The 27,229-nt window shown below is 40.5% G+C and overlaps 1 protein-coding gene across 1 annotated transcript in view; it reads right to left on the minus strand.

Moving 5' to 3' along the window:
- The window catches only part of LOC118341805 (protocadherin-16-like), a 70,557-nt gene extending 48,137 nt beyond the window's left edge, over positions 1-22,420 (minus strand). Inside the window, exon 1 of the mRNA XM_035680181.1 lies at positions 20,609-22,420. Coding sequence (XP_035536074.1) covers positions 20,609-22,408 — 1,800 coding nt within the window. The 5' untranslated portion in view covers positions 22,409-22,420. The remainder of the gene's footprint in view (positions 1-20,608) is intronic.
- Between the last annotated feature and the right edge of the window lie 4,809 nt (positions 22,421-27,229).

A 27,229-nucleotide genomic window follows, 5' to 3' on the forward strand; every position in this document is an offset into this window, starting at 1 on the left:
AAAAAGGTCAATCAATTTCTTCAGCAAAAAGAGCTGGGCAGGTTCTTAACCTTTTCCAAGTTTTCTGTGCAGCCATTGCTGGTGAAGTTTACAGTACAAGAAACAGAACAGAAAGCCCCCTAAAAGCCAAATTGATGCAGTCACCGTTTTTTGCCTATAACTTTAGCATTCACCTTCAGCCTAACAGTGAAAAGCGGATATATGGCTGTCAACTTTCACAGACATGGTTGTGTAATTGTAGAGCAACATGGAGAAGTCAAAATGCAGGTGATGTCTTTGACATATCTTGTATCTATGTTTTTACTGTGACATGACTATGAAAGCATAAATTAAATTTGATGCAGTGTCTCAATGTGGCCTCCCGAGGGTTGCTGTTAGCCTTGTTGAGGAGGAAGGAGGAAGGGATTTAGCTGTTATTTCGAGTCTATTTTGCTTTCCAATGTGACAATTATATGAAAACTACAGATTAGGTGGAATCTGAACATTCAGATTTATCAGCATTAGTACAAAGCAATGAATACAAATACAGCACAGACACCATTTAAGTTAATCCATAGTCCTTCCCTGACAATTAATGTTACGAGGGTTTCAAACTCTGGGACAGCTTGGGGATGTGNATCCACCCATCCATTTTCTAAACCTTTGTCATTTGCCTTGAATTTTGTCGTTTGTTCGCCCCCAAATGCATTAATCAAAATAATACAATACCATAGACTGGGTGAAAATAACATTCAGCATACAACAAACTCTAGAATTAGTCTATTTAGCTTCAGTGTAGGCTCATATTGTGGCTATCTTGTCTCTGTCAGAAGGACACCCTGCAGCCCTCATTCCTCCACAGGAGACATTCAATAATGTTGAAAAAACTGAGTTGGCTTGTGTTTCCAACAGCTGTGATTTGCAAGATTGTCTTTGCTTCTCTGTTGCCTTCGTCTTTCCCTCTTCTTGCCCTGCCCCCTCCCTCTGTATCCCTATATTATCCTTAACTTCATCACATCTCAAGCCACAAGTGAATGAGCAAGAGGCTTGCTCACTTTTCGTCTGACTCATTTTAACTGGCTTTATTTAGACACCTCTCATTTCCTTTTCTTGGTCTAGTAAGGGCAGACATCCTGCATCCCATAATCCCATGATGCAGCCCTCCTTTGACCTTCGTGAGGGGACGCACTGTAGCGCTGACTGTGTGCCTGGTGCTTGGGGCAGGAGTGAGGAGGCTGCATGCCCTTAGACTGCATTTCATTTGTTTAGACAGACAGTTAATATTACCTTTTATCCCAGGTCTTACTCCTTAAAGTTGAGCGGATATGATTTGTTTTATGTGTGGGAGATAGCTGAAGGCTATCCTGTCCTTCTCTGACCTGCTGTGCTGCTATCATCTGTCCACCGGCTCAAGACAATTTGAACTGAAAAGCATGGAACCAGTTAGCTGGCGTAGGTAAATACGGCTGCGTGAAGACTTTGGGGGGAATTCATAAAAAAGGAAATACGGTCTACTCTCTTAAAGGAATACATATGGTGCGTATAATCTGGCAACAATCACTTACATTGCATGCACACAGCACCTATTTTCCCTGTTTGCATTGGAGTTTATACAATCTGCTGCTCATTTTCTGCATCAAACCCAAACACGCTGTGGTGACAATCTCATAAAACATGAAAGAGGAACCATTTAAAACCAGTCTGTTGTGTATGAATGAAATCAACACATTTTACTATAATCCCACTGTTATCTTAAGAGTAATGAGCAGGCAGCAAGTTTAAAAAGGGAAAACTTGTTTCGTTTAATGCTCAGTATCTTGAAAAAAATAAAAGGACTTTTGAATTGATTTCCTTATTTTCCTGTTTTTTCAAAAAGCAATTAGGCACAAATGAAGTTTAAACTGGTATTTTCCATTTTAAAAGAACATTATGCCTCTCTGCATTTACACTCCCTTTCACATTTCATTGCGGCACATGACAGTGGCTGATGGATTGGGCTTTTGGTGGCTGAAACTGCTCATGGGGAGATTGCTACCAGATGAAAAGGTCTCAGAGTGCAAACTGGGCGGTTTCGAATAAAGCTATAACTCTACACTCTGAGTGATATCACGGACCACACTAAATAAAGAACACCAGGACTGACATGGACAGAAATGAAACTTAATTTGCTCCAAATGGTCCGATAATGAGAATTTCGAATACAAAAGAATGAATATTGAAAAAAAGTCTTCTTCCTATTTGCCTAAAGAAACATATTTTGTGGTATTTAAGTTATTTTGAGGTTAATTATTTTCAAAGACAATTGAACAATTAATTCTAAGCTTTACAAAAAAGGTTTTCATTACTGTCTTGTGTAATTCATTTTATCTTGGTTGCTGGGTGATAAAGTCTGAGAGGAAATGGAAAATACACAAGTTTGTAGCTGGACGACAAAGTATTTTCACAATAGGACTTCACTTGTGGGTTTTTTCTCCCACTACAATCATCTGTGGTAGAAACTCATTCTTCTCAGTAAGTTATATTGGTTTAAAAATCATATCAAGTATATATATATATATAATATATATATATATATATATTTGTCTTGACAAAAAGACACACAAAGATGTAGATCCACGGTTGTAGTTGCATAAAAAAAGTTTTGTTTAAATTAGATTTTATGCATAGGCCTATGGGGTGTTCTCTATATCAAAGTTTTACAAAAATATATATTTTTTGAAATTGCAATACATTGCCTTGTTTATTACATTGCAATATATTGAATTGTAACAACTTTATTGTGATATGTGTTGTATTGTCAGATTATTGCCAATACACAGCCCTAATCTAAACTACCATTTATAAAAACAGTGCTTCTGAATGAACTATGGTCATTTTGTAGCAGTTGGATAGAAATCTGCACCTTAATGCACAGAGACTATTCTGTATTACTCTATTGAGTATGGCCATCAGTATGAACTTTAAATATAAAGTCTTTTCAAAAACAGACCCTAACTGAATGATATATATTCTACTTCAATGTTTCAAAATTTTAACTGTGTTCTGTAGAAAATGGAAGTGAACAGAGATTCAGTCACAACTGTATCTTTCAGTTTTTTGGTAACAAAAGGAAGACTCAACTTACAAATTCCTGATATAGAATAACTGAGCAATGTAACCATTCAGCAAATTTCAAACCTCTGTGGCTTTGAAAAATATAGGTTTCAAATCTTAGCCATCTAATTATACTGTATGTACTTGCCTTGTGAGGGGAAAATGCGAAAAAGAAAAAAAACAACAATAAAATACCCTGTCTATTTGTTTATGTTTTATGTACACTTCTTTGACTGTGAAGTGACAAATTGGAAGAAGCACAATGGTCTTTATAAGACACAACTAATGCAATCCAGATGTTCTTTTTTCAACTGAGGGAAAAATATGTGTGTAGTTCCCTTAATCCACCTAATATGTAAAATTTCAAACAGTTATGAAAATATTTTTCCTCTGAATATCCTCCAGATGAGCGGGCATGTTGAGCTGTCTAGTTCTCTTCCTTTCTTTGTCTGTCAATATTTCCCAGATGACAGCATAGACTTCCTGATAAATCAGACTCAGTTGTTTTGTCAAATGAAGAACTAAGGCAATTTTACCCACAATGACTTTCTAAAGAATACACATGGTTTGCAATCCCTTGCCTCCTCAGACATCAAGTTCATTGCAAATCATACAAATCAGAAGTCTGGATTACGATTTGATCAGTTTAATTGTTGGGTGCTTTACCTACATTTTCAATGTGTCTAATTTTCACTTTTTTATTTTTCCTACCACTGGAAAGCACTGGATGATGGAAGTACTGGTCCTGTGGAATTTCAGTCCCAGGTCATTGACCTCCTGCCAGGTTCATTTCGGGTCCTTCGGCCCCCAACTTGCTGTGATTGATGTGACCTACACTGCAGCATGCAGTCATATTGCCTGGGCAGTTCAAATGTCAGGCTTCTGACTCAGTAGCAACCAGCTCCCACACTGAGTCAGGAACTTTGCTAAACCAACAGTACCATCCCAGCAGTCATACACATAGAAAAAAACCTGCAAGTCTGATGTGACACCTGGCTGGGAGCTTGCCGCTGCTCCTTCTTTGAAACAAGAGGGGTTGCCCTGTCATCCAGAGAGGGGAGCAGTGCTCTGGTGCCTTTCAAAGCCTTAGATGCCTTGCCCCTCCACGACCAGACAGAAAGAGAGAGAGTCGGCCTGGCGCTGGAGCCTTGGCAGTCAGAAAGATCTGTGGTGTGGCCCCTCCTTTTCACTGGGCTGGGATAAGCCAGGGAGTGTGGCGCCTCTGAGGTTAGTGGGCTGCCTCATCGAGACACCAGCTCCATCATGAGCCTATTTTTATTCCATTTTCTCGCTTTCTTTTTTTTCTTCTCCCCCACTCAGACCTCTCTTGCTCTCTTTTTTCAACTCTCCACTTTTGCCTCCTCTGTCTATCTTTTTACCGCTGTCCTCTTCTTCCGTGGTGTTGAGATGTGAGATTTCAGCCTGTATGCATGACAGAGGAAAAAGAAAAAACCTACACGCCTTGGTTTCTGGTTTGGATCCCAATATTCACTTGCTTTTTTCCCCTTTCTGTCTTGCTGTATTTATTTTGCGCAGACACTTGCCAAGATGGCAAGAGCTCCCTGTCACTGGTTTGGCAGTATCCATGTAGTGTATATATTCAAAGTACTTTAACCCAAATGCACAAAAGCTATTTATCTGTATCTACAACAGAGGCATTGTAAACCAAAACAGTCCAGTTTCTCATGTTTGTCAAACCCAAACTTCGATTTAATCTCAACATGTAACCTCTTCCATAGAGTCACACTGAAAAGCATAATTAACATGCAGGTTGCTATCTTCCGCACACTGGGCCAAGAATAAACAAGAAAAGAAAGCCCTGAGAAAGATTGAACAGTCTTTGTTGGTATTCTAATGCCCTAAATGTCAGGATTGTATTTTTGAGGGAAAGGATCACTGTATTTAACCAGCTAATCCAACATGTTGAGTCAATTCACGTACAATGTGGTTATGCTGGCAAGTTAGCAGGGGGTCCTCAGCTTTCAGGAAAGGAGTTTACCATCATAAAGCAGCTGTCCCACATCAACAGTCCCTACAGACACAGACAGTGCCGTGTTTGTGCCATAAGCCATTCTATACAAGCACATTGTGGCAACTCCTCCGGCATTTTTTAACAGCCTGGCAACAGTAAGCTCACAGAGTGAAAAGGGTCTAGACTGGTCTTCTAAAGAGACCCCTTACTTCACATTAGCACTCCGGGTTAAAAGAAACATTGCAACAAGGATACTGACATACTTGTAAATAAAACCTTAATTAGGACAGGTTACCAGAACTCTAGACTAGACTACAGCAAACAGTACAGTAGGTTTTGTAAGTAGTATGAGGGGGAATGGAGGCATGACCACAATTACTAAGATCCCACAAATTACTAAAAGTCTAGAACAATTTAGATTTATTTAGCACTTGAGGCAGGTTTTTTTGAATAAAAGGAAAAGTCAGAGTCAGAAGGTCCTTGGCAAGAGATAAAGGAATTATTTGATTTATTTAGAACCAATCTGCTTTCCTCTCAGCATCACCCATCACTCTGCTAACAACCATAGCTAAATGAGCTCAGTATCTCAAAAAAAGAGTTTCGCACAAAGTATTCTATGAGCTGTCCTGGCTGAGCTGAATTCATTTGAATAATTTACTTTGCAGAATAGCATGAATATGGGGAAATGGTTGATCCATCAATCTAGTCTGACAATCTGCTTTAGAAAAACACCGTTTCCCCTCTGTTCTTTGTTTTTGTATATCTAATGAGCTAAGAAATAGAAAACAAAGGTAGTGAGTTATATAATAAAGTCTTCTTGGAAAGAAGGAAAGGATTTTAAAACCCTGAATTAGTTTGGTGCTGTATGAGCAAGCAATTTCCTCTCTCTCATCCACAGAGCACACCACTGCCACAGTGTTCATTTCCACTGGCTTCCTTCAGTGCCCACATCTGAAGATTCCCAAGCTTAAGCAGGGATTGGAAACTAACCTACTGTCCAGCGTGAACACAGCTATGTGAGCATATCATGCCACTCTTTCCAGTCAGAGCGCTCTGACATCACACCGTTAATCCCTTTCACCATACCACCCAAGCCTCGGGGAGACCACACCAAATCCAGCACTCGCCCCTTTGAGCAGAGGAGTGAGTAACACTGGGACCGAATTAATGAGGCTCATTACATACTGTAAACCAGTAATGAACTTCATAGAAAGCAAAGCTCTAAAAGCTGCACCAGTAAAGGAGAGGTCGTATCAAAGCTACCACAGTTGTTTGCCAGTTAGGAGAGCTCATGAAAGAAAAACTCCTCCTACAAAATCACAAAAAGTTATGACTCATAAGCAGAAAATCTCCAGGAGAGAAAGAACTCTCCAAGGACAAGTGGACTTGTACAAAACAAAGCCTTTATTCAGTGATCCCTTAGAAAATCTTAAAGCTTTTGTATGTCCCAGCCCATTAGCTACAAAGTCACATGTACACATGCTTCTGTAAATTTAAAACTCTAATGTACTTTTTTATCATCTCCCAGGCCTTTATTGGTTTCCATTCATTTCATTATCAATTCATCAATCAGCAGACCCCTGAAACTTCCTTGAGCTGTGTAATCCATCATGTCTGCAATTTTTATAATAATGCTGTAATGCAGTGCAAAGTTTTCTAGCTGCACTTAAACTCATTACTATGCAGCCATAGTGGGATAAATGACAAAATATTGAATATTTATATATACTGAAATTAATGGAAACTACTGGCTGCCTGGGACAAATACATTCACAAACCTGAAACAGCATACTCACCATGCATTAGAAAATGATCACCAAAATTGTTGCAGGTATGCAAGATATGTAGTTAAGAAGCTAAAACCTGAAAACATATTGGTTAAATCTCTCACATTAAATCGCTCCATTCAGCAAGATTTAAGATTAATAGAAACTAACTCACTCACTTTAATGAAAAGACTGACCCACTTCAATATGGTTTATAATAAATCAGCTCAGTATTTAAAAAGTGGCAATTTCAACAAAGCTCTAGTGCTCCAAATGGTAGCGCTGCTCCTACATATGAGAGGAGGCTCTCGAGAAAATAACAAATGACCTAAGTGGTTAAAATAGTCTACAAAGGCCTGGAAGTTGCAAGGCCAACTCTGTAGCACTTGCCACAGCTACACAAAATATCCAGTGGGACAGTTTTTGTAAGTGCTTCTTTCCTCATATACTTATTCCTATAATCATGGCCTGTGACCTAAAGGAGATCATTCCTCATTTCCCTTCAGACTGAGCCCAAGCCAAACCAGGATGCAGACAGTACAGTATCCTGCAGGAGTGAGTTGTTGACTGGGTGAATTAAAACTCACTCACTCACTCACACTTATTGAGCCTATCTGCCTCTACTAGCCACTAAAGGCCTTAATATATCCCAAAAGGACTTGTACACGGACAGCTGCGGACAACACAGCCGTGTACAAGTTCTGTTTATACTATTTTCTGGAGTCTGCTTGGGGGACATATTGCCCACAGTGTAGTGACCATGCGGACAGTCTGTACTGTCACAACAAATTGATGGCATGTAGATGTTCACACTCTGATAACAAAATTTACGTCATTCTGACCTTGGCAGATTCTCACGTACCCGCAGACATGAAAGGTATAATTCCTACATTAAAAGAAATGATACAATCTATAGACGTCACACTGAATATAAACTGTTTACTTGTGTTCTCTCTACAATACTCCTGAAGTGTGCAGGGTGCCTTGCATCAACATAACCTAATTTCCCTCAGTAAGCTCCCATCTTTAAGAACTTGTCCTGCCATATAATATCATTAGCAGACCAATTTTATGACTGCAACTCAATCATAAACACACACAAAAGAATTAGGTCAAATAAATCATGGATTGCTTTCAGATCCCACCGGTCTCTAAGTATGGATCTGCTGTGATTGAAGCATTGTCTCTTGTATGTCCAGGCCAAAAATCTTTTCAGCTTGTGTGCCTTGGCCTCATCTCGATGCACCCTTCTCCTGCACAAACACTGGCCAAATCCTACAGCTTTGTCCCACCTTCCCAGACTGGGAAAAGAACACACTGGCACGCAAACTGCTGCACAATTCATCTCTCTCATCCCTTTACGAAACACAAAGATTCTTTATATTTCACAGTCAGTTTTAAATGCATCACACATATATTATTGAATTGTTTTGGCTACAAGAGTGGAAACATATTAAAGCTGCTAAGAAACTTTGCATGTTGCTTTACCAAATACCCATGTGATTTATTTGATTACTTCTTACTTTATAGCTTGAATTCATGATCGGGACATCAGTAAATCGTGCAGTCCATAGACCCAAATTACTTTTTGTAGGTGGTTAAGATTGCAGATATGAAATTTGAACTTTCCAAATAAGTTTTAATTTATTACTTCCTGTCATGCAGTGAAGATTTCCTGTCAGTAACTAGACCCAACACCAGAATTCAATTTTGACAAATAGGATGAAACTGTACTATAGTGGAAACAACTATAGTGTCTCCCATTAGTCCAATGAAAGCTTAAAGTGTTTACACTGTTGTCCACAGTGGCCACGAAGGCTTTGTCCACTCTAAGATAACAGAGTCGTGCTTGTCACTTCACATGGCTCAACTGTGGGAGATAAAGGCCGAATCTTAGCAACAGTCTGGCGGTTCCAGGCAACAGGGGGATGTAGGTGTGGGATAAGTCTGTTTCTGAAGGGAAGTGTTTTTTAGACTGATAGCTCTTCCTTTCCAAGTGGGAAAAAGAAGGGCAAAGTGAATCTAATCATGCTGGCATTTCATTAGGATGCCCCTGATCTGTTATCAGAACCCAGGAGAGCTGGGAGGGACAGTATGAAGGGAAGTCCCTGCAGTGAGACAAAAAGCATGGACAAAGACGTCCTAGCAGAGCTGGAGTTTGGGAGAGAGAAGGCCTTGTGAACTCTCCCCCATGTCTGTCCTGCATGACAGATGCAGAGGCCCAGCCACTGACAACATGCAATGGTGGGGGGGTAGAGGAGGGCGAACATGTTGAATAAACATATGCAGCCCTCTGCTACCCCCCTCATTCCCCCTCCAAATGAAAACCTCAGTTGATATACAATATAGATTCATCGGATAGCTCAGTTTATACACTGTGTTTATACACCAGGATAAATGTACCTTCTCTAGCCAAGAGATCATGATGTTTCTATCTCCAAACAAACATCCTCAGACCCTGCTACATGTTCCCCAGACCTCTAGGATGTGTTGATAATGTCGTGTGATAGCCGAGACAGCGAGACAGTCCAAAAAGAAACAGCAATGAACTCTGGAAAAAGGACAGCTTAACTCTTAACAGTCCAGTACCTTGAAAAAACAGATTTGTCACTGAGTAGCTGAGCGTTAAGGGTTTCATATATTAACCTCTGCACACTTGATTTAGAGATTGTCATAGCATGTAAATACTTCACCACAATTATTACAAGGGAAAAACAGGCACTTTGGATGATGATTTGCCCGTGAAATCGATGGGGTTTTTTGTTTACACCTCCCTTGTTTCTCAATATTGCCATGGTAACAAACCACTACTTGAGCTTCATCTACACGCCACTTTTGCACGCACACTGCATGAGGTAAATCGCCTCCTTTTCCCTCTCAGCATCTGCTTTCTTTCTCACTCTTCCTCCTTCCGCATTCCCCATTTGTTTCAATCATTTTCCACTTTCATCATTCAGTCTCTTCAAAAGAGTACAGGTCGAAGTGCTGTCTTTTTCTGCTCAGTCTTTCATTCAGTATCTTTATAGCTTAATTTTTGCTTTACTTTATTGCCCAATTTTAGAATCTCAAAACTTTTGGATAATGCAATTGCAGGTCATAAGACATATTTAATAAAATATAGGCCTAAATGGTCACTTTTAAAAGATTATTATTAAATGATTGTGATACTTTAGAGATTTAAATCATTGACTGATCTGACTAAAGCAAATTCCCTCTCTCTCCTGCAGAAATTACTTTCTGTCAGAGCATGGCTCAGTCCCACAACAGCAGCGGTGCCCTTCCCCCAACTCTTTAGCAAAAACATTTACCATACTTCTATGTGTATGTGTGTTAGTGTGATGAATAAAGAGCGGAAGCAACAGGGCATAGGGTGACTTCACACTTAAACAGCCTGTTTACAAGTCATTTACTGAACTGCAGGAGGGAGTGAGGCTCAGAGGAGTCTCCCAAAGAAAGCCCTCCTTTCAGAAATACACAAGCGGAGCAAAAGGCAGCTGCAGAAAACTACTGATTCCTTCTGCGACCTTCTGAAATGTGGTTTCTTAAAGGAAAAAACATTGACTCTTGATAAGGTAGAAAGGTTATATGAGCAAGATACTCCTGTAGAGTTTATTTCATATTGAGGGGGATGATATTTCAAAGACACCATGGTAATAAGATAATAAAAACTGCATATACCACTAAGCCTATTAGAGTGTAGAATTAGTATTAAAAACATGGAAGGGAAGGACCATAAATAAAAAATGGTGCAGCAGCAGTGATGACAGGAATGGTGACAGGGGAAGAGTGCTGACTGAAACTGGCTGAGATTTAAAGCCAGAATACGAGCCTAATTATTTTCTAATAGTTCCCCTGCACAGTCATAATATACTCCGTACATTATTGTTCACTAAAAAGGTAACTGCCAAAGTATTGTTGCATTTAACTTTACCTAAAGCTTAAATTACACATAGAGATGTAAATGAAATGCTTTGTGCTTCCATATGGGTAGACTTAGGATGTTTAAAGTCAGACATTTTAATTCCTTTTAGGCACACTGATGTAATGTAGCAGAGAGTACTGCCAGAGGCATTACAGGGTGCTCACAGTGCTGAGGGTTACATTTTAGGGATACACTAGAATAATAATGTACACTTTGAAAATCCTACACATACTTAAAAAATCCTACATATACTTATTTAATGTAAAAGCCGCTACAGTTTTTACATTAAATATTGACCATGAAATAAGAATTTCTGCATGGGGGCATTATCTATCCTGCAGCACAATAAAAGACTCTACATCTTAACTGTCTTATCAAACATTCTGTTTGCTTTGGAGACTACACATCCAATGGACAGAGCCTAGGAGACTTTTCAGATGTTGTCAAAATCAACTTTAAACATCACTCAATGGCTTCCCCTGGGTTGAAAACAGAATTTATTTTTAATCAAAGCTTTTGTTATACCTGTGATGATGAAACTGACTCGAGTCCTTTATTCACAATGTTGACTGTCAGGAGATTAATGATCGTCAAGACATTAGACCAACAGGCCGATGATTGAAAGTGTGACAGTTTGTAGTCCCAATGGACTAGGAAAATGTCAGTAAAAATTTGACTTGAATATTCCTCTCTCCTCCCACAAAACCTACGTTCCCTTGAGCAAAACTTGCTCAAGGAAGCAAAACAACCAAGCGTCCTTTTGTTGACTTTCCTGAATTACTAAAGGAGTTAAAAAGGGAAAGGCAGGTCTTTGCATGAGCTATTATTCCAGTATGCCGTGACTTCACATACAAAAGGCAAATTGCTACATTAATCATTATATCCGCTGTCTAGGCTAATCAGGTCCTGCAAGCAATAAATTGCTGATAGTAAAAATTGGCAGCAGGTGAATCTGTAGTTCTCTCCAGGCATCAAACCAAAGACCTGCACAGATCTTCAAACCAAGACCATTCACATCTGTACAACCCCCCAGACCTATTAAGTGAGATTACATGTGAGTACCGCCCACCACATGAGAGTAAGGTTGTACTCAAGCCATCCCAAAACTAAAACGCAAAAAACAAACCTCCGAAAGCGTTCTGTTACCAGAGCAGAACTGAGAGAACAGGTAATGGAAAAGGTTACTTGTTGTAAAGAAGGGCAGATGGATTCAGAGGCGATGATACAGTATTCTATAGCACATGACAGAAATGCACCTGGGATTTGATGCCTTTGTAGTTGCATCAGGGATCTGATGAAATATATTATGCATCATTTCCAGGATCCTCTATAAAGACACAGCCAGGTTTGACTTGAGACGGCCCCTGAAACCAGATGTCTAAATGCCTTCGGCACTGGCGATGATGAATTGGCTTGTTGAAAGAATCAACAACTTGTTTCTCCATTATCCCAGCTACTGCACTGATCGGCTCCTTGTCTACATCGATTTGAGTGGTGAGTTGACTTTGCAGAGGACGCTGTAGACAATACACACTTTTTTCTGGGCACTTAATCTTGAGATATTTTTTCATACCCCTCTGAGGGTGATCAGCTTCGATTGAAAGCCTAAAAGAAAGCCTCTGTATAAAGTGCACAGACAACTTACAGTAAAAACACAAAAATGTTTGGTCAGTAATTTTTGCTTCACATTCCAAGGTGCTGCAACTCAATATGGTTCTGCCCCGACTGGATCAGATTGGCTGTATGTCCAGCCTTCAACCAATGGAATGAAATAGAAAGGTGCTGCACTGATGTGCACCATTTTAGTTTGGCCATGAACAGGCAAAATAATATCTGCTTCATAAATTTCCCTGCTCCTGAATCTCCTGTGTTGATGCTTTGGATCTCACAAGATACATTCGTGAAACAATCTGGGAGGAACCCAGGGCACTGATTAGAGATTTCTTCCATCCTAAAACCCTGTCTACACTAAGACACGCACATACACACACCCTACAGTCCCTGGGTTTTTGTTCGCCTTTTCTGATACCACATCACACATCTTGAGTCCTGCACTCCTGCATACCAGCTCTGCCTAATTACAGCAGAGAGTCCAACTGCTCCCTATGCTGCCTCCAGGCTCCTCAGAGCACCATGCTATACACAACAATCTAAACAAAGATTTGGCCTTTCAACACACTGGTTAAAAGAAGAAGCAAACCACGCTCAACATGAACTCTGCAGCACCAGACCAAATTAGCTTTATTGATGAGGTACCCAACCCTGTAGTAATTAGTTCCCCCACTAAATCTTTAAATCACCTCCTAGCATTCAGAGGAAGTCAGCATTAAGCTAAGCAGTTGTCTCCTCATTACAACTAAACTAATCTGCAGAGTTAAGGCTTTACCTTAGAATAGATAAGGCATAACAGATGTCCTCCTTATAACACAAGGGGCGTTTCTGGTAGATGTGGCAAAGGCTTCAAGATATGCAACCAGCAGTATGAGGGAGGACCACCATGGAGCATCAGTACACACAGACTGGGAGTCTGGTTGGAGCAGGCCTGGGTGCCTCTCTGTCTGAAGCCAAGACAGACAACGTTGGGTAACCGCAGTGTAAAAGTGGAGCATCTCACCCCACAAACCTCCTTCTCCAATCTCTCTCACTATCTTTTTCTATGTCTTGCAAGGCTTGAAAAAAAAAGTACTCACTAGAATTAATGTCCAATGTATAACATTTAGGAGGATCTATTGGCAGAAATGGTATATAATATTTATAGCGGATTTCATTGTATTGTTGTCCGCCATGTTGGACTGCCATGTTTCTAGAGTAGCCCAGAATAAACAAACCACACTGGCTGTAGATAGGGCCTTTCATGTTTTTCACGAGTTTCGCAGCCACCGTAGTTTCTCATTCACACTTCACACCCCATTCTCAGCCCATTGTCAAGTTCACTTAGTTGCAATCTGCAACTTCAACGCTAGATGCCACTAAATCCTACACACTGCTCCTTTAGGCTGGTTACAAGTACCAGAAAATGTTTCAATCAATCACTACCATTAATCAATAATTAAAACTGATAATGGGTAATACTACTGTTTTTCTATAAAATTCTTTTTTCATTTAAGAAAAGAACTGAATCTGAGCGAGCGTTTTTGATACATGGCGCCTGATTACGTTTTAGTCAGTAGCTACAAAAAAAGAACTGAGGTTCAATACCAGCCCTGAGTATAAATTTGGCGCACACAGGAGCTGAGAGCTTTCATGGCGTCATTACTGTTAATAAGCATCTGCAAAACATCCTGCTCTAACAGTGTCAGTGTAGGTCCCACATTTTCCTGACCACACAGAGAGATTGCCTTGGCTTCGGAATCTTTACCTCTGGCCTTGTTTGTTTTTTGCATGTTTCCCCTGTTTTATCACTTCTCTCCTGAAACACTACTCCCTATTACCTATTTCTCAGATGGGGAGCTGAGGCATTCACTAATGCCTATGCTTAGCCACCTACACAGACCTCGTTGTATAAACCAAAATTGATCTAATTCAGAGCAGAAATAGAATGATCTGACCACACGCCCTGTAACTGAATGCTCCACTCTTTCCATGAGCTTGTTGGGCTCAGTAACATTCTTCTCAATCGTTTCAACTGGCAGTCAGTGCAGCAGCAAAGCTGGAGCAAAAGGGGGGCTGAGGTTGCTGGCAGACAAAAGCGATGCATTCTTTGTAACAGTCAAGTCCTGGATATGGAGACAATTTGCTCAGTGGTTAAGATATTTTAGGGCTGTGTATATATAGTGCATGCTTTTCTAGAAAGAGGCAGTTCTGTCATGAATGTAAAATACAACATACTGGCCACTGAGTACCTACCCTTACAATACCTGCACTTCATCATCACACCAAAAAATGATTTGTTGCTGTATGTTTAGGATCTAGTCTCCTGGTTACTGATTTCTGTTACCTGGCAAGCTGTCACTCAGCGTCTGCTTTCCAGTCTGGTGGCTTCTTATGGACAGCAGGGGACTGGATGGATGATTTAGCACAGATTTGCTTTGGAACAGAAAGAATATCACGAGCAGATGATGCTTCCTGATGCCCAGCTTGTTTAGTAGTGCCAACTGCCTTGCACATGTGCAGGGGGACCACAGGCTGTTAGAACAGAAGGCCTGGCAGCCCTCATCACAGCGAGCCTCTCAGTCTACCCCCCCTTTCCATTCAGTCATCTCAAAGGAGAAGGGAGGCAAAGTGAATAATTATCTCTCTTTACGAAGGTCAAGCTAAAGTGCTCTTCTTGAGCCTGAACGTAATACTGTGACAATGTGACTGTGAAGGCACACACACCTGCAGTCTGACATCACTCTGTTGATAATTTACACACATTTTTTTCTTGCATCATCAAATTGGTTAAGCCTGGGCCTGGTCTGACTGGGACCCACAAGGCAGTGTGTTTGTGTCACTCCAGGGAGACCTGGGTGTCCGCAGGCAAGCAGATGTGTTGCTCTCACCTGCTCCTATACACTTGTCACTCCTCCAGAGGGAAACAAGTGGAAGTGAAGCGGTGTAATTGGATGACAGAGGGAACACAGCAGTGTGGGAAAAGGAAGTGGGAAGAGATAAGAAGTCTGGACGGACAAGGAGATTAGGTAGAGTGAGTAAAGAGAGACAATCAGAAACAAAGACACAGGAAAAGTAAAGGAGATTCCACCCCTCAAAGTCAGAGAATAGATGTTAGAGGAGGGATCAACAGCTGGATCCAGCTGCTGAGTCGGAGCTTTGTCACAGCTGCCAGAGACTGTCCCACTGGAGACTCTCAACTGTTTTCTTTATCCCTCTCCCACTCTCCTTTCACTACACTCACACCCTTCCATAGAAACTTGGCAGCAGTGCTGAGAGGTCTGCCTCACCTGCAGCAGACAGTCTGGCAGACAGACTGTACTAATGAAATTTCTTGTCCCACGAGAGAACCATATAAGCCCATCTTCCTTCCTTGCCAGATGTGGGGAGGAAACCCTCCAGCAGACTTTTATCTCTCCTTTACTTCACAGCCAACACTCTGCAAGCTGCATCATAGCATATACTGACCCTTTCAGTCATTCCGTCTTGGTAAGACTGCTTACTTTACAAGTCAGCACCCATATAATGGACAGCTACCAACAAAGAATTCTGATTGCATGTTTTTCATAATATCACTGGCTGGTGGTTGCACCTGTCACAGCAACAATCTTGAGCTGGTTAAAAAAAGAAATGTCTAAAACATTCTGTCAATAAACATTTCATTAAAGGAAACTGGTGACTATTCCAAAGTAATATTTTGCTTCACATTTTGGTGTTTAAACACCCACATCTTTGGTTTTCCACTAATGAACAGTATTTCCTACCAGTTTTGTATTCAACCATATAACATTAAAAGTTTTACCACAACATTCTCCTCTTCCTGTATTGTTGGAAAGACAGAAGCAGTGGATTTTCTGATGGACGTCTGAGAACAATAAAATGCGCTCAGCTGTCTCAAGCACAGAAACTTTGACCTGAACACCCACACTCTATCCAGATGTACATCAGTGTTTATGTTCGCTTCAGTGCCCCTGCTAGGCCCAGGAGTAAGTGTTCAAGGAAGTATTACATTTGCGAACACATTAAGTAGCACATCCAGTTTCCTGCAATTTTACCATTCCCTGAAAATACTGTTATACCGCAGAGCCACAGCGAAGCTTGGTAGTTAGCAGGAGGAAAAAGAAACAGAGGAGACCAAAAGCAGAGTCAGCTCGCCTCAAGCTAAACCAATCTCACAGGGAGACAGGCCAGTCTGGTATTAAAACAGACAAGTGAACATTTTGTTTGACACAAACCATCCCCAGAAAAATGTCTGGTGAGAATTGATTACATGCTTTGTATACAAAAATACTAGTCTGAAACTGGCAATTTTACTCATCTCCTTAGTTAGTCTCATTTTGATACCCTGGAAAAGCTTCACTTGAGAGGTTAGCAGAGTTTATTAAATGGTCCCTTTTAGTCACCAAGTCATTGCATTTTACATGGCTGTTTTGCAGAAATTTTGTTTGGGTCAAAGTCAAAATGAGCATTTTTGATGCACTATACTGACAACTGCTTGAAAATGTGGCATTTAAGAATAGCAGCTATAACCGTGAGAGAAGAATTTATTTGCAGAGGAGCAGAGACCTTAAAAACATTTCCAATTCTAGAAATTGAGCTGACTGTTTAAATAAGCAAGATGTCAACAAACTAATTTCTAAAAATAAATATGTCCCACTTGCAGTTGTCAACTTTATCATTTTACTGTCAGAATTTCAATATGTATATTTTTTAAATGTCTGAGCGTGTTCTACAAAGTATGTAAAGTGGGTATTCTTGCACACACAAAAGAATAAAGGCAGAGATTGTGAAAAGCAACAAAACCAACTCCTGCAATTAAACAGTGAATACCAGATATTTGTCCTGACTGTACGCCACAAGAAGAATTATTACCTCACACCACAGAATTTTTTTCACCCTGCAATAAAGCTCAAGGACACCATTGCTCAAGGTATTGGAATCAGTGATATTAGCACCTGCTTAGTGGTCGCCAGTAGGTGGTCACCATAGTACAAAAAGACTGTGGAAACTGTAAGGGGCCATTGTGAAAGAAACACATTCTTTCAATCATTCATACTTTCTCTTCAGGGCAATTATTAGTATTTTCCCCCATAGACTGGTTGCTTTTATGTTGGCAGGAATGGAGAAGTGATTCAGAGTGCCACTTCACCGAGCTACCTCTTTCAACTAGGCTTCCTTTAAAGAATTCAGTGAAATATTGATTGTGTTGGAGTGGTACTGTATCTTACACCGACTTTAAAGACTCTGCATCTTTAGTTATCAAAACTGAAAACCAGCAGGCTCATAGTACTGTTGCACACACAAAATCCAAAGCATAACAATCCTACACAATATCACTGATGTTTTTTTCAGGGGAAGTGATATGTTTAGTCAAAAAGTTGCCAAGAAATCACTGAGACAGGAAGCACTTAGGGCGGCAAAGGAACTGATAAATGCAAACATTTGTGTTGCAACTTCAAGAAGGAAAAATGGCAAAATGTTTGCTCCTCCACTCACAGCAATCAGTGTTCGTCTCATGTTGCTAAGGGGGCTCAAGCAATGACAAGCAGCCCATTCTGTCATGAACATGGGGGAGGCAGGTTTAAAAATTAGGTCTGGCCTATCCTCACACCCAGCTAATGAGATATGAAGTGAGATCAGATAAGAATTTGGAGAGGGACAGAGTAACGGACAGACGAGGAAGCCCCCCTGCTAATGTCACCTCCGCCACTCATGCCAGCGCTTGTCAGGGCTCATTTCCCCCTCAGCTGCCTGGAGACCCCCTCTCGCCTTTCTACTGGAGCCAGAATGACCCCCAAAACAGACAGAGGGACAATTCTTAGCAGAGACACACTCCAAACCAACCAAAAACCACAACGATATGAGGTGTAAATTATTCCCCAATGCAAGATTCTGACATAACCAACTGGAAAGCTTCATTATTTCACAAGTGAAATAACACATAGGAGAATAAATGGCAAATAACTCTCAACGCCAACACAACCAGGCTTTGCTTTACTGAATTTGGAGATATTAAGGCTGGCTGATGTGCCTCATTATCCCTAATGACATCTTGTATTACTCTTCTACCTCCATGTCAGGAATCAAAAGCCCCTATTCTTAATGACCTAATTAAATGACCTTGAAGTAATGATTTGTTTTTTCATCTTGTTCACTTTCCTATTATTCTAAGAAGACTTCACACATTTGTAATAAAACGCACACTGGCAGAGTACAGTTTAACAGTATCTCATGCTTGTAATCCACAGTGTAAAATGGAGATATAAAATAGGGCAAGAGAACATCATTTACCATATAAATGGATCAAATAGATGTATGCCAAGAAAAAAGCAAGCTATTTTGGTATTGTGGTTTCTTTATGGCATCAGATCTGTTATATTTTACTTCTACACCATCCAGAAAACTTGTAAAATTGGACACAATTTGAAAACTAATAATGGAGAATAGAATTAGTAATGGTTTATGAAATGCATTCCTCAATGCAGCTCGTGGTTTTTAAAATGTTGTTTTTTATGTCATATTTGATTTCCACTCGCAAGGATGACCTATTTCCTTTGCAGTAGATCTTGCATATGAAATTACAAGACTGATTGCTGTTAATAGGCTTAAGCCCTTATTTTTAGTTATCTTTTTTCCCCACACATCTAATTTTAAAGTCAACCACAAACCAACTGATGTATAGCAGAAAGTGACAAAATATCACAGTCACAGCACTGTGGAGCCAGACTATATTAGAATAATCATGAGCTGCTGTGCTGGTGACCTGTGGAGAAAAAAAATCAAGCCACTTCAAACGTTTGATGATCACGATACCCTTTGTTTTTTTTGGAAAGCACTGTGTATGGAAAAATAGGACATTTGGAATTTTGTCTGCAGAGAAAAAAAAGGCAGTCATCAGATGTCTTGCTGAGATGTTTGGATGTAGAGCTGGCACCCTGAGTAAGAGCAGTCTGTTCTCACATAGCCCGCCATACACACGTCTGGAGCATCCAGGCAGGCACAAGAGAGGGCAGAGAGCAGTGGCTTTAATGAACTACTTCATACTTGGACCCTGTGAGGCCACTGATCAAACATGTCATAGTCATGAGACAAACATGAGAGTTGTTTGAGAGCAGGTAGTAATGCTTTTGGAGGCAATGAGAAGCAAAGAGAAAACTGACCATCTCTAGTTTGAAAGAAAACAATATATGGGTTTTCAGACATTTTTTATAGAACGCGAACTTTGGCCAACATTGGAAAGAGTGATCGTAGAGCTTTAAAGTTCTCCAAAACATACATTTTTTTATTATTTTTTGGTTCTGTTTCAAAATTCCATAATCAATTTTAGTACATTCTCCTTTCTCCTTATCCGTGTGGTCCCTGTGATTTATAATTAGGGGACCTCCCACAAGAAGCCCTAGTAGCTTCTATTTCTGCATTCAAGCCAGAAGTCGCGGTAAAGCCTGCATCTCCCTTCACCCCTCCCTCTCCCAAGGCCAAACCCTGGGCCAAGATCCCGTCTGCTGGGCCGTCTGTTTGGACTGCACTCTGTATCCAGCTCCTTGATCCATGCAATACTCTTGTGAAATTGGATATATATATATATATGTATACAAAATGTAAATAATAATATATGAAAACGTTTGCTGACTTGAGAAATCACTTGAGTGATTTAAACAATTGATGAGCTGTCTTTTTTAAACAAGATGGTCAAAAACAATATGTTTTAATGAAACAGAACTGCAGTCACTGGGGGTGCTGTAATTTGTCTAAACTTTAATTCATCTTGTCGTCTATAGCCATTTTTTCTCACGCTCAACTGGCCTAATTAAGGTGCCTTTTGAGACTGAAGTGACATCTATTTCTTTGGATAAAGCCCTGAATTTGTCTCTGCCTGTGAATATGTGAAAAACCCTTTTGTGCCTGGGTTGACAGAGGACTTTACACTGCCTGTTACCCTGGAAACCTTTTGAGAGGTGAAGGGGAGGACAGCCAAAGAGGAGATCATCTTGGCCTTAAACCGCAGGTAAATCCTCACTAAGGCAGTCCAATTTAAACAGCTTTACCATTAAAAAATAACTCTTTATAGAGGAATGAAAGGAGTCAGCAAGGTCTGACAAATTTATCTATCTAACTATCTATCTAGATCTAACTATCTTATAAACTTTTCATTTGTGCTCTTCACAATTGCCCCCAAGTTGAGCTCAGACCCTTGCATGAGCTCAGTGTTATTGTGTGGGAGTGTGTTTATAAAATCAATCAATTCACAAACTTTTAATGAAACAAATCTGCAAGAAAATGTCCTACCTCAAGAATGCAGGTCCCTGGAGCTGTGTTTTCCTTGATTGACACATTGTAGAAGTTTCTCTCAAAAACAGGCTCATTGTCATTTATATCCTGAAGCACAATGTTTACCACAGCGGTGGAGGACAACGGCGGTTTCCCTCCATCTGTGGCCACCACAGTTATACTGGGATTTGGGTTCTTTTCATAATCCAGCTGTGAGAGAGTGGTGATAATCCCCGTAACGGAGTCTATACTGAACCAGTTGGAGTAAGCACCATGGTCTTGCAGGATGCTGTAGTTAATGTCCCCATTGGGCCCCTGGTCTTTGTCTCTAGCTGTCACCTGTAACACAAAGCTCCCTGGAAAAACCACTTCAGGGATGACCTGCCTGTATACTGGCTGGTCAAACAGAGGAGGGTTGTCATTGATGTCAGTTACCTGGATAATGAAGGAGGACTCTGCCCTGAGAGGAGGTGTGCCTGAGTCTGTTGCCATCACCCTCAGTTCATAGGTGTCTCTCTCCTCTCGGTCCAGAATCTTGTCCACACAGATCAGATAGATGATGCTATCCTTAGTGGTCAGGGCAAATTTTCCATCTCCTCCCTCTAGTGACACATTGACATTGGCGTACTCTCCATAGTCTGGGTCAGTGACTGAGATCCTGGCTACATACTGGCCTGGCTGTGCACCTTCTGAAATTCTGGGAGATCCATCTTCACTCAGAAAAATTATGGTCATAGTGGGCTGGTTATCATTATAGTCTCTGACATGAATAGTGACAAAGGCATTGGTCACCTCTGGCTGGGTTGCGTTGTCTTGCGCCTGGACCACCAGCTCATGGACTCTCCTCATCTCAAAGTCAAGCGGCTTGTTGAGCGTAATAATGCCAGTGCGAGAGTCAATGACAAAGTAGCGGTCAGGGTCGCTTTGTCTCCTATTGATTTCATACAGCACCATCCCATTGTCTCCTTCATCAGCATCTATGGCAAACACCTGCAGGATGTTGCTTCCTGGTTGGAGGTTCTCAGAAATTATGGCATGGTAGCGGCTCTGGTTGAAAACAGGAGCGTTGTCATTAATGTCTTGTACAGTAATATCTAATATCATCTGGTCAGTCCTTTTGGGGAAACCACCATCAAAGGCCTCTAGAGATAAAGTATAGGTAGATCTTTTCTCCCTGTCTAGAATGGCATTGACCACCAAGTCCAGATAGAGAACCTCATTGCTTCCCCTCCTTGTTTCCAAAGTGAATGCCTGGCCAACGTTTCCATCCTTGATAAGGTAACCCTGGGTTGTAAGCTGGCCTTTATCAGCATCAACAGCTGGCTCAAGAGGAAACCTGGTGCCGATGGCTGTCTGCTCAGGGATTTTAAATGTGGTTCGTTTTCTAGGGAACGTCGGGGCATGGTCATTTATGTCATTCACCTTAATGGTCACCTCCACAGTCACACCTGTCATGGTGACTGCAATGAAGTTGTATCTATCCCTAAGTTCCCTGTCCAGAACTTTGGCAGTTTTAATAATGCCTGTGCTCTCATCTATATCCAAATCACTCCCCACACCTGTGCCCTCATGGTCTGAGATGAAGTACAGGGATGCTGTGATGCCAGGGGGAAGTCCTGCACTGATGTCACCTACAATTGTGCCTGCTGGCTGTTCCTCATCAAGCTGTAGCTCAAGCGTCCCCAGAACCATGGGTGAATGGACTGTTATAAGCTCCAAGGCCACATACACCATTAGCAGTATCCTTCTGTTCCACCAACCCTCACGGTGCAAAGGGTCCATTATAGACTTCCCAAAACCCTTGGCAGCTGTCTTCATTTTGGCTCCTTTTTAAACCTGGAGACACACAAAGAGGAAAAGCTGAGCAATATCAAAACCTGACAACAGCAGAAACTAAGAAAAGGTGTATTATGTCTGCATAGAAATACAGAGTAAGTTAGTTTAAGAAAAATAAGTATATGCCTTAAACATTTTCCCATATGTTTTATGGGCTCTGTTCCCAGCCACAGCACATACAATAGAGCCTGCACATAACATTTTCCTACACTTCTTAGTTCACTTAATAAGTCAACACCTTGTTCCTCCTACATACCAGAAAGTTCTCCTTTGCTAAAGAAACATCAAAACCACAGGCCACAGAATACAACCTCAGAAAGGTCTTCGATCTTGCTATTCAACTCTAATTAAAAAATGTGTAGGGATCACTACCCAGTGTGTTCACGATATCAATACCTTCTCATGTGATTCTGGGAGGTGAGGTCCTGGATTTAATATTAATGTGTGCTACCACATTTAGGTTTCATGGAGTGAGCAGTTTTGAAATACTTCTCCAAGAACCATTTAAAATATTTAACTCTCCCAACCAAACAAATCTTAAATACTTATGAGAATTGCGAGTTATATAACAAGGGGAAAAACATTCCAATATTGATATTTAAAAAAAAGCAAGAGTGTTAGAATCCTTGCATAAACAATAGGCATGCTCTGGCAATGGACTCACACCACAGCAGAGGATATGTAATTGAGACTGAGAGACACTTCTGAGCAATGTGGAAATTGTTCAACAAGACTGTCACCATCTGTAGAATAATCCAAAACCACCACCGAGTCTGGCACACAGAAGATTATTGTGTCTTTTTCATTACATAAAGAAAGCAGCATCCAATTGTCTGTGGTTCTGTCTAAACTCATGTAATTCATAACTACTTTGACTTGTCTGCAAAGGAAATTTTGTTCTAATTTTGAGGAAATATATACAGAAGCACATTATGCTGTATTCAATTTTGAGGAATTGAGTGTATGGAAAGCTCTTTAAGGCTCCCCCCAGTGGTTAAACTAACACGTACAAGGAAACATTCACGAGACATCTCATCTGTGTGTGTCTGTGTATGTGTGTGTGTGTGTGTGTGTGTGTGTATACACTAAATGCCTCCCATGTGGCCCTGAACGCAGTGTGGCAATCTGTCTGAGCCATTGTTGTGACAGTGTGTTTGAGTGACAGAGGAGTACAGCAGAGTTGAAGGGCTCCATACAGTCTACCTCTCTCCCTTTTTCTGGCTCTGCAGCATTGTAATTGAGGGCTGCTGGAAGTTGGCCATAAGCACACAAGATTCCAGGGCTAATTTCAGTCTGCCGTGATTCGGAGACCGCAACACTGAAGATGCTAACTTTAACGTCATAAATTGGTTTAAATTCAACTTAGTGTGAGTAGTACGAAACCTTGGAGCATTACTTATTTTGAAATATGAAATGAAAATCAGTGCTGTTAACATATTTTTTTGTGTGAGTACTGCAAGATTATTTAACAGTTTAGGAATAAAAATTAAGTCTAGGTCGATTTGTTGCATCTATTCCTAATTCATATTACTTCCACAGTGATCATAATAATTGCAAATGGCAGGACCAAAAAGGCAAGCACTACATATTCACCATTACATACCATACTTTGGGTCGCTTTGTAAGTGCTGTTCTTGGCCAAAACATAAGCACATCCATGACAGGCTGAAAATCTTGACAGCACTTTAACTTTAAAGTCTCAGTATTGATTTACTTTACTGCAACACTGGGGATGCATTTTTACAAAGCCTTTTCCAAAGCACAAAGGATAGCTTTTCAAGGCCAGAATCTTTGTCCAAATGCCACAACTGAAATAATGCACTCTCTGGTTGAGCTACAGTGGAGGACCTCTGCTGAGCGGAGTAGCCTAATGGATATAGCAGACACAGTCGGGAAGGCTAATTGCACAATACCAGGTTAAGAAGGACATATGGTTTTAAAAGATTCAGTATGAAGTTAAAGAGAAATTTCTGCACTTTAAAGCAGATGTTCACCAAAAATATAACAAATACTGCCCCCTACACACCCAGGAATCCATCACTGAGAGTTTCATGTCTGAAAGTTAGTGGCCAGTTAGCAGTCAAGATATAAAAGGTAACAACCTATTTGTGCGTAGGGCTTCAGGGAAAGCAATCCGGAAAAAAAAAATGTTCAGAATAGCTGCTGATGGTTGAAAGCTGTTGCATTTAGTAAGCCAATCCCATTGTGGCTTGGATTCAGATGTTTTCCTTGCATCATTGTCCTAGATCACGGTGAGTCCCTCTTGCTGGTAGTTAAAACTTAGTTAAGAGTTTTGTTAAGATGATGTAACTGCTGCAGGATTAACCCCTGTGTACCTGCAGCAAAGCCACTCATATTTTATATGCACATCACAAAAGCTTAATTAAAAAAACACAGCATGTAACACATTGTTAGCAGTAACTATGGCATTGGCCCACTTATTTTGAATCCTTTAAACCAAGTCGACCGACAAAATCCAACGTTTTTAGGATTTACATGCAGAATGAAACCTCTGTTTGAATACAGTGGATATCATTCTGGGCACTTTGCTAGCATGACTGGAATCAGCATCAAAATCCTTGGCAGCAGTGAATGATGGGAACATCAGGCCTACATTTCTACCTCTCCATTGTGGTCTAGATCATGTTTGGCAAAAAATGTCAGCTATTCATTTTTCACGATAGCTGAACATACATTTGCTTATTTTTTTCCAATGCAAGATCAAGACAACCAGGCCTTTGGTTTGGAAACATATAATAGACAGTACACTGCTGCCTCCCTCAATGAGCCAATACCTGCATTACAAAGATGAATGCCAAAACACAAATGTAAATATGATTTTTAACAATGCAGAGTAAAAGGTACCATTAAACATCATAATTAATACAGTGGATTTCTTTCAGATCAAACTGGCCAATGCATATGATTTCATCTGAGAAGACATATCTTAAGGATATTAAATAATCGTCAAATACTTATCTTAAGCTAATATCTTGAAACTACAATCATACACGATATTTCAGATGTGTTATGAATTAAATTTTGTGCTTTTCTGATCTAAACAGAGTATCTGATCTGCAGGGATACAACCCAAATACTGGTTAAAATCTATCCCAAGTCATCAAATATATGATCCCAAATACTTCAGCTGTACTACTTTAATTAAAAAAACCAAACCATTTTCACCACCAACAGGCCAAGAGGGACAACTATAGTGACAGACTCGTAAAATGAGCTTCTAATTCCATGCCATGATTCCAGTTAACTCAAAGAAAACTCCTGTGGTTTCGAGAACATGCCAGGCTGCCTAAGGCTCAATGGAGCCATAATGGAAACCACAGACAGAACTGCAGAATGACTGGACATGAGGATGACAGGCTTAGCACAAAGAAAACGAAAAAGCTCTGAATGTTTGCCAGAGTATTGCCTCTCACAAGTGCCGCGTTTCTGTGCCCTACATTAGTCTTTGAAACGTCAGGTCAGGAAAAGCCATCACAGGCCTCAGATGCACATGCACTTCCTGGCCATAACAAACACGGTATTGGGAAAACACACCGGCTCCCTTTTCACAAAGCGCTGAAGTTTCTGAGGGTCCGTGACAAGAAGGATCATCTCTTTCCCACAGCAATAGCAGCATGGGTTGATTCAGCTGTTTGTGTAAGATGTTCCAGATAAAAAAAACACACACCTTATGTCTTTGAAGAGGACACCATCTGATATTGCCTTGGCGGTACTAGTGGTTGCATCATTAAAACCACATGTGCATCAAGTTACAGTAGCAGGGGTGCAAGCAGTTTTTGGACAATATTACTACAACTACGGTCAAAGTTCACCTCATACGCAAAACAGTCACGTACATTTTCTAAAGAGGACGGGACTGATTTATTATAAAAATGTTGGGTGTTCACATAAGTTTCTTCCTTTTAGCACTGATTTATTTTATTTATTTATTTTAGCTGACAGAGTCTGGTCACAAACAAGTAAACGAACTCCAGAGGTGACAGCCTTCTGGCACGACACCCTCAAAGGCCATGCTTGATGTAAAGTTGACTTATTTCACTGATGACGACACTGCAAGGAGATGAGTAAAACCGCAGTGAGTGCAGCCAGGCAATTTTTAGAAATGTAAGGCAGCAAGACTTTCTGGGTGGTGTTGATGCAGCCATCCTGAGAGAAACATATCTTGTGTTTTTCATTCCTTTTTAGGAGTCTGGAACTCTAGCTTCATCAACAGCATATGCAAGCTACAAAGACAAGACTAGTCAAATGATTACTTCATGCACTGTGCCTAGGGTTTATGACATAATCCTTGGATTGTTATAAAAGCTGCGGAGGTCCACATTTTGGTTTTATCCATCGCTGCTGCTTTTTGGTTTGTTTTCTCTGTCAGTTGTACAACATATAACTCAACCCAGTCTTCAAAGTGGCACACATTGGAATAATGCTCTAGACTGGAGACACTTCTGATGGCAATTATCACATCAATTAAAATATTACCCCAAAACTAAGCAAATATATCAATCGATGCCTAAATAGATATATGACGGATATTTGGATAGATGAAAAACACAGATAATTCTATAGAATTTCTATTCTAATTAAATGGTTTTGTGGTATGGATTCTGTTATGGTCTAGTCAATTAGCCAATTACCATTAGATTATAATAACTGTCAAATATTCGGTCATAGACTGGCAGCTACAATGTAACTGATCTCATCTGGTAACTTAAAAATTGCAGAGGTGGCACAAAAACACAAAACCAAAAGCAGGACTCCGCCGTTCCTCTCCAACTGATGACTGGT

This window comes from Morone saxatilis, unplaced genomic scaffold, assembly GCF_004916995.1.
Source record: "Morone saxatilis isolate NCDOM2014 unplaced genomic scaffold, NCSU_SB_2.0 Contig8, whole genome shotgun sequence".
Taxonomy (NCBI): Eukaryota; Metazoa; Chordata; class Actinopteri; family Moronidae; genus Morone; species Morone saxatilis.